The sequence below is a fragment of the Chelonoidis abingdonii genome, chromosome 3, assembly GCF_003597395.2.
Source record: "Chelonoidis abingdonii isolate Lonesome George chromosome 3, CheloAbing_2.0, whole genome shotgun sequence".
Lineage (NCBI taxonomy): Eukaryota > Metazoa > Chordata > Testudines > Testudinidae > Chelonoidis > Chelonoidis abingdonii.
The window spans coordinates 170,078,025-170,093,916 of record NC_133771.1 but is presented as its reverse complement, the minus strand read 5'-3'; the positions used below and the strand labels follow the sequence as shown (position 1 = coordinate 170,093,916).

Genomic DNA, 15,892 nt, shown 5'->3' with positions numbered 1-15,892 from the left:
TCCGGCTCGACTATTAAGTCCCCCCCCCCCCCGTCCCCTCCTCATACATTCACAATGCTGTATTGTTCATTCACGATGTAGTGGGAAGAAATATTCCTTCCTGGATCTGGGAAATTGCAACACAAAATACACTAGCCTGGCTGTTTTCTATCTACATTTTAAAATGAAACCTGTAAGCTTTATATTACCCATGCTCCTATACTTTTTAAACACAGGGAGAAAGTACATCAGCTCCTCCAAAAAGAGATTTTGCTCTTTTGCATAAAGGTGGGTGATAGTAATATATCTTTCTAGTAGATGAACTAGGAAAGATGTAAAATCTTCTTCTACCTTCTGCTACCTGCTAGTATTGTTTTCCTTGTGATGTTGTCTTCGTTTCCTTAATCATATGTAAGGAATGACAGAAATCTGAATAGCACACTTGAAACCTAGCCAGAGTAAAACCTTTTTTTTGTTGACATGGGTAAGCTTGTTTGTGTTCTCATAAATCAAGACTGCCCTGTTTATAATTCTGTGTTTAATAATATTCCAGATTTTGTTATCAAAGATCTTCAGCTTTCTTCAAAATTCTGTTGCCACGATCCTTGCAAGTATCAAGGCTCAAGCATTCCTCATGTTCTTAAGATCTAACATTAATTACTCCCTGGTGGTATTCAGGATCCTTTCAAAAACATGCTATGAAGCCAGCTCCTTTGTACTCGGGGCATGTGTTAGTATGTGGAGTCACCCTTTTAGAGGGACTCAGTTTTGAGACTTGAGAGAATTAGGGAGCAGGTTACTCGATCAGCACCTCCACTAAAATATTTTCATATGACTATATTATAAAATAACATTATTTTGTTTATTTATTTTGTAACACACAGCTTGAGCTAGCTGTTCTCCATTTGTATTTTCTAAGGCTCAGGCCTTGGCTTTGCCAAGCATGAGTGAAGGAAAGGCAACGGAGGCACTAAGCCACCTTTCTGCCTCCCCCTATTCTGGGGCTGCACTGGGTTGAATTGGCTTCTGGCACAAGCTAGAACAGTCACAGAGCTAGTCTAATTTACACCTTGAGGGTCCCCGTGTAGAAAGAGATGATAGTGCTGAGCCAACCAGGCCAGCTTCACACCACTGGGAGAATCCTAACAGGGGAATCTGCAGTTTCCTCCTGAGGGCAGCTTTAAGTCCACTTTGTACTGTTGCAGTGGCACAAAGAGGATTTAATCTGGACCTAGGGCCCGTTGTATGTATTATCCCTATCTGGTTGACATATGTCTGTGAACTCACAGCATGATCTAGCTCCCATTGGAGTCAGCTAGTGCAGCGGGAGTTGGATCAGACCTGCAGAGTGGATACGGACAAGCCTATATCAAGGTACTAATTAATCAGGCAAATATAAAAATTATTCACACTGAAAGTTGAGTAAGACTGCAAGAAAAATAGGATTTTGATTTTGTTTTGTTTAATTTTGTTGTCTTGGAAAGACCGATTTATACATAAAGCGATAAATATAATATGCAAAGCAACATATACCTGTGGTTGCAATACATATTATTGTAACTTATTACTGAAAAATAAAAACATGTTAATGGTATGGGTGGATGTTTTCTTAACATGCCCTGATAGGTAAAACGATGAGCTTTTACTGATGATAACATATAATAGCAGAATATGGTACATGTATGCCACCCAGTACATTACAGTACAAAAGTCAGTTTGTATGTGTGTGCGTGTGTGTATATATATACACATAGTAATTAAGTGTAATTAAGCATTACAGTAGTATCTGAGCATCTTGCAGTCTTCCCTATCCACAGAAATCCTATGAGGTAGGGAAGTATTATCCGCATTTGACAGATGGGAGCTGATTTAAGCTACAGAGTGATTAAAGAGTAGATTTTTAAAAGCAAAAATGGCATATAAACACCTACTGTCCCTTTGAAATTTAATGGACAGTAGGTGCCTATCTGCTGTTCATGCCTTTGAAAATCTATCCTAAGTGGCTGGCCTACAGTTGCATGTGAAGTCTGCAGCCATACTGGGAACTGAACCCAAGTCTCTTGAGTCCCAGATTTGTGGTCCAGCCACTGGACTATCTTTTCTTTCTAAAGGAAGAAAGAACATCTTATTGTCACAGGTGCGCCCACTTTAATTATGTTATTGCCAGTAGGTTGGATTCTAAGAACACCTTTATTTTCTCAGGTCTCTTGGAAACCTCCTCTCATACTGAATGGAGAAGTTCTTAGCTATGAGATCCGCATGCCTGACCCTCGAATTACTATCACCAGCAACATTTCATCAATGCAAAACCATGTGGTGACGAACCTGATACCTTTCACAAATTACTCAGTCACTATACTAGCTTGTTCTGGAGGCGACGGTTTCTTGGGAGGTTGCACAGAGAGTTTACCTACGCATGTGACTACCCAGCCAACAATTCCTCAGGGCATTAGCCCCTTGTCTGTGACTCCAATAAGTGAATCATTTATTGCTGTTTCCTGGCAACTGCCCTCTAGGCCCAATGGACCACACTTGAGGTAAGGTATAGCAATATGTCACTTAAGGGTGGGTGACACATCACAGGACTTCTGAAAATGTGCACACCCAGGAAATGGAATTCCATGCCTCTGTTGATCCATGGGGTAAGTACACTTCAGCATTTAATTCACAACTAGGACCAGAGGCTATCCTCAGCTTACATAGATCCATCCCAGAGAATTGCCAGCTTCATGGCATGCTCTCCCTTTTTTTTCAGACTCTGTAGAAGCCCCTCACTGAGATTCAGGCTCCATGGTGTGGCTGCAGGGCCAGCAGAATTTTCCTATACTCTCCTGCACTCAACCAGTGGGGCAAACCATTTTGAGTTATTGCTGTCTGAGTCAGCATTAATTTGTACAGATTCTACCTCTGCACTGTGGAGATCCGGCTGAAACACCACAGTAAAGAGGGGAAGGCATTGTAGCTGTCAGAACACTGTCATCCAAGAGGCTAGAATGAAACAGCAGGAGGGCAGGATACAATGCAAACCCAGCTCTAACACATATAGCTCCGAACTGCCTGTGCCTCCTGGGATCCATGCAGATCTCAGGGGAGTCATAGGTTTTGTGGGCTGAAACAGCTGCCAGTTTTTCGTGGTGGTTTATGGGAACAGACCACCACTTGGGGAAGAATTAGGAGAAAACTCTTGAGTGTATAAACTCAGGGAGCCCCCAGTACCCTATGCAGGTTAGTCCAACACAGGGGAAGATGGGGCTATTTATAATTTGGTGAGATTAAATGTTCTTCAGAATTGAAGATTACTTTATTTTGTGTTTGATTCCTGGTGGTGTATATGATAAATAGATTGTGGATGAGTGGAGGAGAAAAGAAGCAGCAAGATTCCTGGGAGCTTCAGGGCAGGGGCAAAACAGCAGTGGGTTGATCAGAGGAAGGCAGGCAGGACTGTTCCTTGGAAGATGGGGAAGAACCCCCTTCAGTATGATCTTGTCCTGGGAGCCAGACAGGAGTGCATGCAGGGTTCGATACTGACTTGAATCCGTGCTTTGCCATTTATAAAATAAATGAAATTGACATCCTTCATTCACGTGATATAGGGCATCACACAAACTTGTCCATGCATTGAGGCATTCGATATTTTACATTACACCTACCACACTTTTACAGGCATGTATTATTACACTGCAGCATCATCCACAGCTTCCTTCCTGTTTTTCTTAATGCTGAATCCTATTGCATCAAGATATTTGAAACCTTTGAAAAGCAATTTACATTTCTCTGAAATCAACAACATGACCATTTTACCATTGATGACTGAAGTAATTCAACATGAGCTACAGCTGCAAACTTCATTTCCTTCATAGTGTGCCATGCTGCTCTCAGCCAGAAACACCACTAAAGCAGCTGCTCAGTATGGCATGGTAGAGAAAGAAGTTTGCAGCAGCAGCAGCTGCCAGGGAGTGTGATTTACACTCCATCACCATCCAGTGTTCAAAAAGATGTTGATGTTTCTTATGATTTGTCTTTGAAATATATTGAACAGAATTTGCCAGGACTTTATTTAATAAAATTGTTATATTTTGTCTTTGGATTCCCAAACATTGATAACCCTTGATGCAAAAGTTGTTCTTTGGGTATGAAGTCATCAGAACATTTTGGTGAAATTACAACTTAATTAAGTTTTATTACTTAATTACTCAGGTTAAACTCTGAGATAATATAGTGATGGGTGCTTTTGAAATGTGTGATATACTGTACCTCATTCAGTCAGAAAAGACTGGGCTTGGGTAACCTAAAATGAGTCTTAAATGTCTTCTCACAAACTGTAAACTCTACAACAAGCCCTAGCTAGATGCAGAGAAGGCGTTTGACTCAATAAAATGGTGATACCATTAAAAACTCTGTTCTTTCTTTCAAATGAAAGCAGTATGAAACACTTTATTATCCATTTTCAAAGTATATTAAGTAATTGATTTTTTTAAACCTGGAAATATTAAAAAGTTTATCTGAGAAACTTTACAGCTGTAAAACAAAATAATGTGTGGCTTTAAAAAAAACAACAAACAATCCCCCTCCCCCGGATTTTTGTGTAATAACATTAGTTGAGATAATTCTGGTGTTCTGCTTGTCTTTTGTGTTAGATATGAGCTCCTGAGACGTAAAATCCGGCAACCACTTGCATCAAATCCCCCTGAAGATTTAAATCTGTGGCACAATATTTACTCAGGAACTCAGTGGTTTTATGAAGATAAGGGTCTTAGCAGGTGAGATTACAAAAACTATAAAAAAACAAATGCTGGCATTTTGTGTAGTGCATGTTCAATAGTTCAAAGTGTTCCTTGTGTCTTTATGTTGTGAACATATTAATTGTATAATGAAACATTTTCTGTCATCTTGGCATTAACCATTCTGTCATACATGGGTTTATTTTTATTTTGTTGCTCTTGAATCTTGCACGTAGTATCTTGCTGTAAAAATTCAAGTGAAATTGATGATATGAAGTGAATTTTGAGCTTTGATCTGTTCATACAGTCAAAACCATTTACATTCACTATAAATTATGCTGTTGGCACATCACGAGCAAGCTGAGTGAATGGTTGAGAAGTTCTAATTTGGATGGATTAAAGCTTGGTGTCAGAGCATTATTTTTCAATCAGTTTTTTAAATTGCCAACATTGTTTATTGTCTCAATATTTCCAGACTCAGCAACAGATATTTAAAGTGTTCCTAGCTCTAACTTAATTACAGCTTTGTGGTGACTACCTCAGTAGTCTATACTTATGTCACGGAGCCGTGCGATCTGGTCTATCCCCCAACCTGTAACCAGTCCCTTAGGAGTGACCCTTTTAGTATGCCAGCCCCCGATGGTCTATACAGTTCTGCTGGGACAGACCGGCAATCTCTACAACTCTGAAACTGTCTTTAGGTGGCAGAGATACTTGTTTCTCCCCATGGCTCCTTGCAGGATATCCAGCCAAGCGAGAGCCCAGTGGGAGGTTTGTGTTGTACCCTTCCAGTGTTGAATGCCATTAGTAAATATTTGCAGCAACACAAGGCAGCTTTTCCCCAAACAAGATAATTTATTAATCACCTGGGGTACAGATTAGCCTAGAGAAGAAAAGATTAAGACAGAGACATCCTGCCAAGCTGATGTAAAATCCATCTTGACTCTCTTTCTGGGTAGGTCTACGCATGCGGTGGTGTGTAGGGTACAGACACCATATAACTGCGTTGCTCAGGAGTGTTGATTTTCCACACTCCTGAGCAAAGTAGTTCTAGCAACATAAGTGACTAGTGTAAAATCTTTGTCTTAACTCCAGCTCAGAGCCACATGGCACCTTTTTCCTTTGTTCTCCAGCTCAAGGCTTTTGCTTTGCTTCCCTGCATAGAGGTGGGGGCGAAATCTCCTTCCTCTTGGATGTTAGTTATTGAGTTTGAACTTCCCTTGCCTCTGTGGGATCCTCCAATCACACGTGTAGACTTCGTTCCATTTGTTAATGACTCTGGTCTCCAACCAGACAACTGTGTGACTCAGACACTCATCCCTTCCCATTACACTTTGTCATAAACAGATAGTTAAGGGTTAATGTCGTTTTTACCTGTAAAGGGTTAAGAAGCTCAGTGAACCTGGCTGACACCTGACCAGAGGACCAATAGGGGGACAAGATACTTTCAAATCTTGGTGGAGGGAAGTCTTTGTGCTTTTCGTTTGTGTTCGTTGTTCGCTCTTGGGGCTAAGAGGGGCCAGACGTACACCCAGGCTTTCCCATTCTTTCTGAATCAGTCTTTCATGTTTCAAAACAGTAAGTAATAGCCAGGCAAGGCGGATTAGTCTTATGTTTGTTTCCTCAACTTGTAAATGGTGTTTTGCTGGAAGGATTTTTACCTCTGTAAACTCAGGATGGAAAATGCTTTACAGGGTACTCAGATTCATATAGACTAGAGGGACCCCACTCCCAAGCCTTCATATAGACTAAAGCCTCCCCCCCCCCCAGCTGAGATTCAAAGTTACAGCAAACAGAGTGTAAGCTTCTTAACCCTTTACAGGTAAAAGAGACATTAACCCTTCACTGAGCTTCTTAACCCTTTACAGGTAAAAGAGACATTAACTCTTAACTATCTGTTTATGACACACTTAGTGGATAGCAATGTAAAACCAAGAGGGGAAACTGAGGCATTCATAGGAATCATAAAAATATTACCAAAATTCCCACATTTGTCTCAGCTTCAACGGAAAGTGTTGTCATGATAACAGTAGGGAAAGGGAAAAATGAGACCTGAGTTCTGCTTCTCCTTATGCTACAGACTTATTGCATGATTTTTGACAAGTCATTTAATCTTGTGCCTCAGTTTTCCCATCTCTAAAGTGGAGATAATATTACCTGCCTTTGAACAGCATTTTGAGAATCTTCAGTGAAAGGTGTGCTACAGGGATCCAAGGTACTGTTGTTGTTGCTCCCTACGAGTGAAATCCTGGCCAGGATTTCCGCTCTGTGTGTGTGTGTGTGTGTGTGTGTGTGTGTGTGTGTGTGAGTGAGAGAGAGAGAGAGAGAAAACATACATGTATGGTGTCTGTGCATGCATTATTGAGGATTATATATGGGCAAAGTCTGCCCCTCAGATGCACGTACATGGCTCCCATCTACTTTAATGAGAGTTGTGTGAGTAACCCACAAGCAGAATTTGTCCCAGCAGAATTCAGTCTCTGTTCTCAGTCACACTGGTACATGTCTCTGGAGGAAGGGATATGAAGCCTGGGGCTGTAATAACGTTTTACAGATTTTTTGCAACACTGGAGGGCAATGCTAGGCATCTGTTCTTCCTCACCATACCCAGACTCCATCCTCTCTCTACACATGCAGCCTGCACAATGTAGAGACTGGAGGGGATGGGGTGAAGGGAAAGTGTGACAGTCTTATGGGAGCATCTAAGCCCCATTCTGTACAAAGGGAAATACTTGTATAGTTGCCTATGCTGCAAGACCGAGCCATGTTTTAAACATCTGAAGACTGTTGCATTTAATAAGTTCCCTCAATACATTCATCTGTAGTATGAATAGCACCAAAGAAGCCAACATTATGACCCTGACTCTTCAAAGATAGTGGGGCTCTGCCTGCATCACTTTTTATGTACAAGAGCACTGTAACTTCCAAGGAAGTAGTATGGAACATGTGCAATGAGAGGCAACTAGTGGGAGGGACACAAAGGAGCACCAGCGAAAGGGTGCGTGATTCCCCCCCATGACTCCTTCCTGCCCCACTCCTCACATGACTCCTCCCTACCCCGCTCCCCACATGACCCCCCCACAGCTTGGCCGGAGGCTGCCTGGGAGAGTGCAGCAGCTGCGTGCTGCACCAGGCATCACAGCAGGAAGAAGAGAGGCTCTGGTTCCGCCTCTTCTCTGGCCCTGCCCCTTCATCTCCCTGGCTACCAGCCTTGTTCCCTGCCCTGGCATTTTGGGGAGGGTCATGGGGCCCTTCGGGCCCCTCCCTCCCACAGGTCGCCATCGCAAATGACTGAAATATTGGAGAGAGTAATTAGAATGCACTGATTGTAGCAGATGTTGCACCAGTTTTTCAAAAGTGCTCATCACCGCAACTAGGGTCAGATTTTCAAAAGGTCTCAGCACCCACTAGCACCCCTGTTTTTCAATAGGAGCTGCTGAGGACTCAGCTCTTTTGAAAATGTGACTATTTATTTAGGTGCCTAAATGAGAGTTGGCGAGTGCCAAGGTGTTTTCAAAATCTGGCCTGATATCTGTATTAAATAATATGACACAGTAGAGAAAGAGAGCACAGGAAATTCATATTTTCCCAATGCCGCCTCCACATATTGTATATTTGCTGTATCTTCCACTATCATGTTAATAGAAGTATATTTCATAGTGATGTTACTAAAATCCAGGGTTGGATTAGAGTATCCTATCTTTTTCTGATTATACAGATTTTAATTGTTTTCTTGTTTTTATAATACAAATAACAGATTACAAAATCCTACATGTGTATATATATTGATATACCTTTTGAACAGCAGAAGAAACTATGGTGTGATAGTTATTTCCTCTATTAAATATACATTTGGCTTCTGACAATACCTCATGCATATGCTGAATATGTCAGAGTACAGTTCTGGAGGAAATTGTGAACTGGATTTGCAATCTTAGTCGCTAGCCCCTGGCCCAGATCTTCAAAAGTATTTAGGTGCCTAACTCCCATTGATTTCTTTGTTACATTTTGGGAGGGTTATTGCAGAAGGATAGCAGGTGTATGAAGAATAGCTATCACAAGCGAGATTCTGGAATTTGACATTGAATTTCCAAAAAGAGAGGCGGGGAAAGCCTCATTGGATTAAATTTGGATCCAAACTTTGGCAATTTGCCATTGCTGTAATTACATCCTGAATTGAGTAATAATGTTACACCACCTCAGAAATAATAAATATAAGGAAATGAAATATAGTATTTTGTATTTGTTAGCATGTTAGTGTTAGTCAAGTATTTCTACCAAACACACAACTATTCTATTACAGATTTTGTATATGCTGAAATAATGCAACAAGGTAGCTTTTGAGAAAAAACAAGCTTTGTTTGACACAGCTGGAAGGACAATGCTAAATGTTTTGCATGTCTGTGATAAAATACATATTTTCTTCTTTTGTAATTATTATTTTAAAAATGTCTTAGGTACACAACATATGAGTATAAACTCATAGTACACAACGAGGTAGGATATACATCAAGTGAGGAAGTGATTGCTACTACGTTAGCAGGGTTTCCAGAGAAGGGGATCAGCCTCACTGTGCGAACTCTTAATCATACGGCTATAGAAGTGGAATGGTCAAAACCAAGTAAGTGTACTTAGTATTTATTGTGTTAATTAAATATTAACCTGTCATCAGTTATGGTGATCTGCATTGCACTGTCAGGAAACAAAATCCTTATCTTGATTAACTATTGCACTCATTGTCTCTGAAAGGGCCCTAAAGAAAGCAGAAAGAACATGAACATTTTGCTATTTTTTTTCTTGGTCACATTTCTTTTTACTATACGTTATTTTAATGAGAAGTGGGGAAAAGAGAGAATTTAAGCTCTTGGATGTTGTTTGAAATCTATAAAGAAAGAGTACACAGTGTTCTATTATCTTTGTGTATATTTTCATCCCTTTGTATGAGGATTTACACATTCCTTCAGGATGAGTGAAAATCTCTCTGTCTACTTATTCACTTATGTTCTGCCTCTTAACATGAAGACCTACCATTACAGTAGTGGTAAACTTCATGCCTTACATGCAAATGATTTTGTAAGGGCTGACTGACAATGCTCAATAAATATAGGCTCTTAGTTTTATAATTGCATGCCTGAAGTAAGCATGCTTATAAAACCTGACAAACCTAATAGATCTGAAGCAGCTCACTGAAGTTTCATTACCTTAGTAATCTGAACCTCTGACCTTCTACATGTAGGTAATGCAATCTTGTTTTATTTTCATTCATACTTCAAAAATTTCCCAGGTATCTGTTTGTGAATGCAAAGGTTAAACATCAAGTGAGGGTCATTAATAGAAAGCCTGGTTGCGTTATCATATTATTTCATTGCTAAATATGTTACACTACGCAGATTAACTATTCTGTCTCCCTTAATGTTACTTATTTTTGTAATATCCATTTTGAAACCATTCTCTTGGTTTGTCAGTACCTAGGAAGACATGAAGATAACTTGCCCTGATATCCTATTAGACTCTAACAATAGAGTAATTAGAGGGAAAATATACTGAGAATGACTGGCTTTTAGGGACATAGAGCCTGATCCTACACCACTGAAATCAAGGCAAATGGAAGCAGGATCATGCCTTTAAGTATGAACTTCTGCCACCAAACAGTGTGTAATCTGAAAACATCTGTGTCTTCAACTTTTGATGATGTCATCATTTTATATCTCAGCAGGCTAGATTGTGTTCTGGAAGAGCTATTGATATTTTGCCACTATCCTTCACTACCATGCAGTGTATCATAAAGTGATATGTTCCATTTCAAGCAATATATATCAGGACTGGTCAAAACGTTTTTTTTAGTTTGTCAGCTGTGGAAATGGAGTGTTGTGGCTGATCTGATCTGAAGTTGCATTGTTTACCGTTGAAAAGATAATTGCTCCCCCAAGTCACTAAATGAGAGAAAGTCTCAGGAAGTTTACAGGAGGTACATGGAATCACGAGTTTCATAGCTGACCCTGTATAATGAATATTCCTCTATCTTGCAGCTAGTGATAGTGTACTTGGTTCGGAAGCATAGACCTGTCTTCCTAACACTAGAGAAACACATGTTAGTATTGGGGACAAGACACAATTCAGAGAGAAACATGGCTTATAAAAGCATCTGTAGGAAAACAGCCTTACTGAACATATATACCCAGCATAAGATCGGCCATACTGGGTCAGACCAAACGTCCATCTAGCCCAGTATCCTGTCTTCTGACAGTGGCCAATTGCCAAGTACCCCAGAGGGAATGAACAGAACAGGTAATCATCAAATGATCCATTCCCTGTTGCTCATTCTCAGCTTCTGGCAAACAGAGGCTGAGAACACCATCCCTGCCCATCCTGGCTAATAGCCATTGATGGATCCATCCTCCATGAATTTATCTAGTTCTTTTTTGAACCCTGTTATAGTCTTGGCCTTCATGACATCCTCTGGCAAAGAGTTTCACAGGTTGACTGCTGCTACGTTAATGGTCTCAATACTAAAGGACAGATTCTCATTTATACTAAAGCCCCTTTCCACCTCTCTAGCAATGTAAAGGAGCCTTTAAATGCACATAAATTACATTCACAACCACTTTAAGGTGACTGTGCACTGCCAGAGTGATGTAAAAGGGATTCAGGTAAATAAGACTTAAGTCCTGTATCTTAAATTAGTACCATAAGAGAGCCTGATTCTGCTCCCCTCACTCACTTCCTCTGTAAAGCTAGGCATAAAACCTATGCACCACTTGAGTAGCAAATTTCACCTATTAATTAGTACCTTACTCCACGGGGAGTCCTGTTAATTTTGATGGGGCTATTCGCAGAGAAATATACTAGTATATACCAGTATATACCAGTATAAGTAAAGATGCAAAATCAAGCAATGAAGGTTTGAGGCAAGTATGGAAGAATATTGTTATTTCTATTTATATGGGGGCAATTTCTGAAGAATACTGTAGTGTTTTTAATAAGGGTAGATATCAAGGAACATTGTTTAGTCTGCAAAGCAAATTCCATTGATAAGAACGTGTATTTTCCATTTAATAACGGAAATCTACTGAATATGTACCCTTTAATCTCCCAGACATTTATTGATGTTTCTTTCTTTCCCAGCACTGCAAGATTTGCAAGGAGATGTTGAATATTACATCCTCTTCTGGAACTCCACTACGTATAACAATTCTCTGAGCATCCAGACCAATATAAACTATGCTGTCATTGGTGACTTGCGTCCCAACACAGAGTATCAGGTTTTTGTTCAAGTTTTCAATGGTGTCCACAGCATCAACAGTGAAGTGGTGCATGTGACTACTTCAGATGGAGGTTGGTTCATCCTGAAAGCAGCTTGGCTTAAAATCTGAGAATGAAATTGACTGAGTTTTGTTTGGGTTGAGATCAGTCATCCTTTCATTATAAAAATTTCCGGTATAAAAGGAAAAAGGGCTAAAACGCCAAAATGCTTAAGTGCTAGTTGTCATCAAGTGGCAGATCAATAAAATGTCCCACTGAGACAGAAACACAAAGCTCTAATAGCAGATATTAACCCAGTTTGTTCTCATCTTCCTTTGTGTACTACGATCTATGTATACTATATTTGGAATGGAGTTCATGTCAATAAATGGTGAAATTTAAAAACAATTAATGGTTTTTAAAAAGATTTGCTCTGTGAAGCGGTGTGCTTTTGACATGACAGTCAAATGCAGGACCTTTCCTGAGTCACCAGAAATGTAAGGTGCAAGTTCAGCCTCTGAGAAAATTTCCTTATGAGTCATTTCCAAGCCAGTTGGCTGGCGGGGGAGAGAAAAAAACACTTGTGAATCTGAAATGTGTTTGGAATGGTCTTTCTAATCTTTTTGGCTTTATAAAGTCTCATTATAAACATTATAATATCATTATCTCAGAAGCAAGTGTTCCAGGTCATTAGCAAAGCACTTTAAGTGAGGATTCCATTTCCTTGGTGATGCCAAAGGTCAGCACCTTTTGTTTATAAAATAGAATTGATCGCAAGGGCAATTTTTCAACTGGTTAAGATGGGCTCTTAGAATAAAAATAGGTCTTTGCATAGTTATTTCTGACATGCTTTAATAATTGTGTAATTTAACGCTAAGGAAGGTTGATTTTTTTTTAACATTAGACTTCATCATTGCCTATGGTAATCAACATTCAAAACTATTTACATAATGACAATATTGCATATTACTTCATATTGCTTGACTTACAGGGCTCAGAACATCAAAGAATTTGTCACTTTCCACCAGACACAGTGTATTTTTGTGATAGTTTTTGCTTGAAAAGCAAAATTGCATCTTTTTTGAGAGAGGATGGGGGACATAAAAATAACAACTGTGTGTTGGCAGTACAGATGAGTGAATAATTTATCATCATGTCCCACTGGTCACATACCATTGAAGATTAACACTATGCTGGTGGTATAAAGCATTTTACCACCAACTCTCATGGTTTCTAACTGAGAGTATAATAAGCCAATTTACAGAGAACTACAGACTGTGATAACTTCATCAGAGGAAAACAGATAAGCAGCAAACCCTTTGCTAAACCTAAATATTAATCTGCATTTGGTTAAACAAGTGCTTTTACAGAGACAGCTGGAGTTTATTCAGTTTCTTCCTTTATTTCTAGAGCCTGAGGGCATGTTCCCTCCAGAGGTTGTCATCATCAACAGTACAGCTGTACGTGTCATCTGGACATCGCCTTCAAACCCAAATGGTGTTGTCACAGAGTATTCTATCTATGTAAATAATAAACAGTACAAGACTGGAATGAATGAACCTGGGTCCTTTCTTTTAGGAGACTTGTCTCCATTCACTATATACAATATACAGGTCAGAACAATTTTGTTTTGCAGGCTGTGCAACTTGTATTAATTTTACATAAAATATATGTAGTTCAGGACAGAATTGTGAATATAGGGACACACACGTCTGTATGGATACAGGGCTGGAAGTGACCTCTCTCTCTCTCTCTCTCTCTCTCTCTCCATTTCTATGAGTCAATGATAGAGAGATGAATACATGCCATGAATGTTTGTATCTTTATATAAAAAATACTAATGCACAAATAATATATATATTATTTATTACTATTATATAATATTAGAGGTATAGATCAGTTCATATATGTATTTGTAGACACGTATTTTACACACACACATTTATTTTCAGCATAATTTTGGGTCCATACACAATTTTCATATTTCTTCTTTTCATCCTCAGAACTCCATTTGATTTCTCCTAAATTCCATATGCTATGACATTGGCAAAGCCCCAGTATATATATATTACAAGGAGGAAAAGAGTCTCCTCCTACTCATTAAAAGAGAATTGCCATTGTTTTAGAAACATCAGGCATGCATAATATATCAGCACAGAGAAATAATGATATTGCATTTGTCATCCTTTTATCATCTTTTTTCCCCCTCCTCTTTCTGTGGAAGAAGCAGCACTGAGCCATGAAATCATAATGGTACTTTCTTATGCTGTTGAGAGCAACATCTTTTCCTTTCTATCTGTCTCTGACTCACTCTCTTCAGGTATCTATCAAAAGTCAAAATGCTGTAGGCATTTCCTAGAATATAAGCTCAAGGAAAAACAGATATTTATCTATTTAGTGAATTGTATTGATACACTTTAGAAGGTGCAGTTTGCTGGCTCCTAATTGTAACTAGTCCAGACTTAGGTTGCGTTATGTATGGGAAGGTCTTGGTAGTAGTCATGTATACTCTGTTCTAAAATTTGCATCCAGTTACTACATGCCATAAATAAATGTCACAGGCAGGCACTCCATAACAGATCTCTATGTTCCAGCCCCTCTGTAACAGCAAACCTCCATCCATGAATACACATATGACTTTCCCAATGCTTCTTGGAAACACATTTGTCAGTAGTAATGCAAATTCAGAGTACTGCCGCACTTGTGGACTCTCAGTATTAATATACCATAGCCACCTTCTGTTGCTTGCAATATTAATTGTTTTCCTCCGTAGCACTTCAGCTTTCTCAATCTTTGTATTGGGCCAATGTTCAGAACAATCTATTAGGTAAAATCAGACTATTCAGCTGGGATCTTTTTTTGATGTATCATTTCGCCCTCCCCACCATGCACCTTGGAAACAACATTATCTGGATGTGTGTCTGTCTGACTGCTTATCTTCATGTATGAGCTCTTGTTTGTTTCTGCCACTGTGTATTGCATGACCTCTCTGTTGCTAATGTAGGGGTGACATTACCATTCTTCACTTGTCATCTTTCTTCTATCTATTTAGATTAGTCTCAGGAATTGAAGGAGTAGGTGGTTATTTTCTTGTGAGATTTTTAATAGCAAAATATATTATTTGTATAGGATTTTTCATCTTCAAAGTACAGTACAAACATAAAATAAACATCCTTGTGAGGTAAAATTCCCCACGTTTTACAGAGAAGAATCTGATAGACACTGGAAGGTGAAGTGACTTGGTTTAGGCCAGACGAGATGAGAGTCAAAATGAGAATTTAGAAGTTTTTGATTTCCTAGTCCATACTGTTTCTCAACATTATGTGCCAGAGTCTACTGTTAATGAACATCAATACAAACCTGCAGTAACTGTATTGATTCCTTTGTAACTGAGAGCAGAAGTTAGCACCAGATATATAAATATAGTCATACCCAGGACAATAAAAGAGCACAATATCTGAGCACTTATCTTAAAATTATATTTTCCTGGTTATGTAGAATTCAGTGATCAGGAGGAAGGCTAAACAAGTCACAGTGTTAGTTAACTTCTGCAACTGTATTTTTACAAGTATCATTCTTTTGCACCAAGGTTGAAGTCTGCACAGCGTACACTTGTGTGAAAAGCAATAAAACCCAAGTTACAACTGTGGAAGATGAGCCAAATGAGCTGTCAGCACCCATAATACACATCCTCAGCCCAAGGTACTGTACTGTATTTGTTTTTCCTAAGTCACAACTACTTGTAGCCACAGTGAAAAATATAGTTTGAGGATATGTTCCTTCATTTCAGAATAAGGAGCATTAGAAAAATTAAAATATAGTTATAAGATCTTCCTAATTTCTTTGCTAGCGGTGGTCATTTTTGCTATTAGAGTTAGGCCAGCTGAGCTACTGAAAAAAAACCTCTTGTGTTTAGCTGGCTGCATGTACCTGGTTATTGGTCATCAATT

The 15,892-nt window shown here is 39.2% G+C and overlaps 1 protein-coding gene across 1 annotated transcript in view; it reads left to right on the top strand.

Moving 5' to 3' along the window:
• The window catches only part of USH2A (usherin), a 622,140-nt gene that overhangs the window by 438,658 nt on the left and 167,590 nt on the right, over nt 1-15,892 (top strand). Inside the window, exons 41-46 of the mRNA XM_075064332.1 lie at nt 2,182-2,516; nt 4,617-4,739; nt 9,158-9,321; nt 11,826-12,035; nt 13,353-13,555; nt 15,532-15,644. Coding sequence (XP_074920433.1) covers nt 2,182-2,516; nt 4,617-4,739; nt 9,158-9,321; nt 11,826-12,035; nt 13,353-13,555; nt 15,532-15,644 — 1,148 coding nt within the window. The remainder of the gene's footprint in view (nt 1-2,181; nt 2,517-4,616; nt 4,740-9,157; nt 9,322-11,825; nt 12,036-13,352; nt 13,556-15,531; nt 15,645-15,892) is intronic.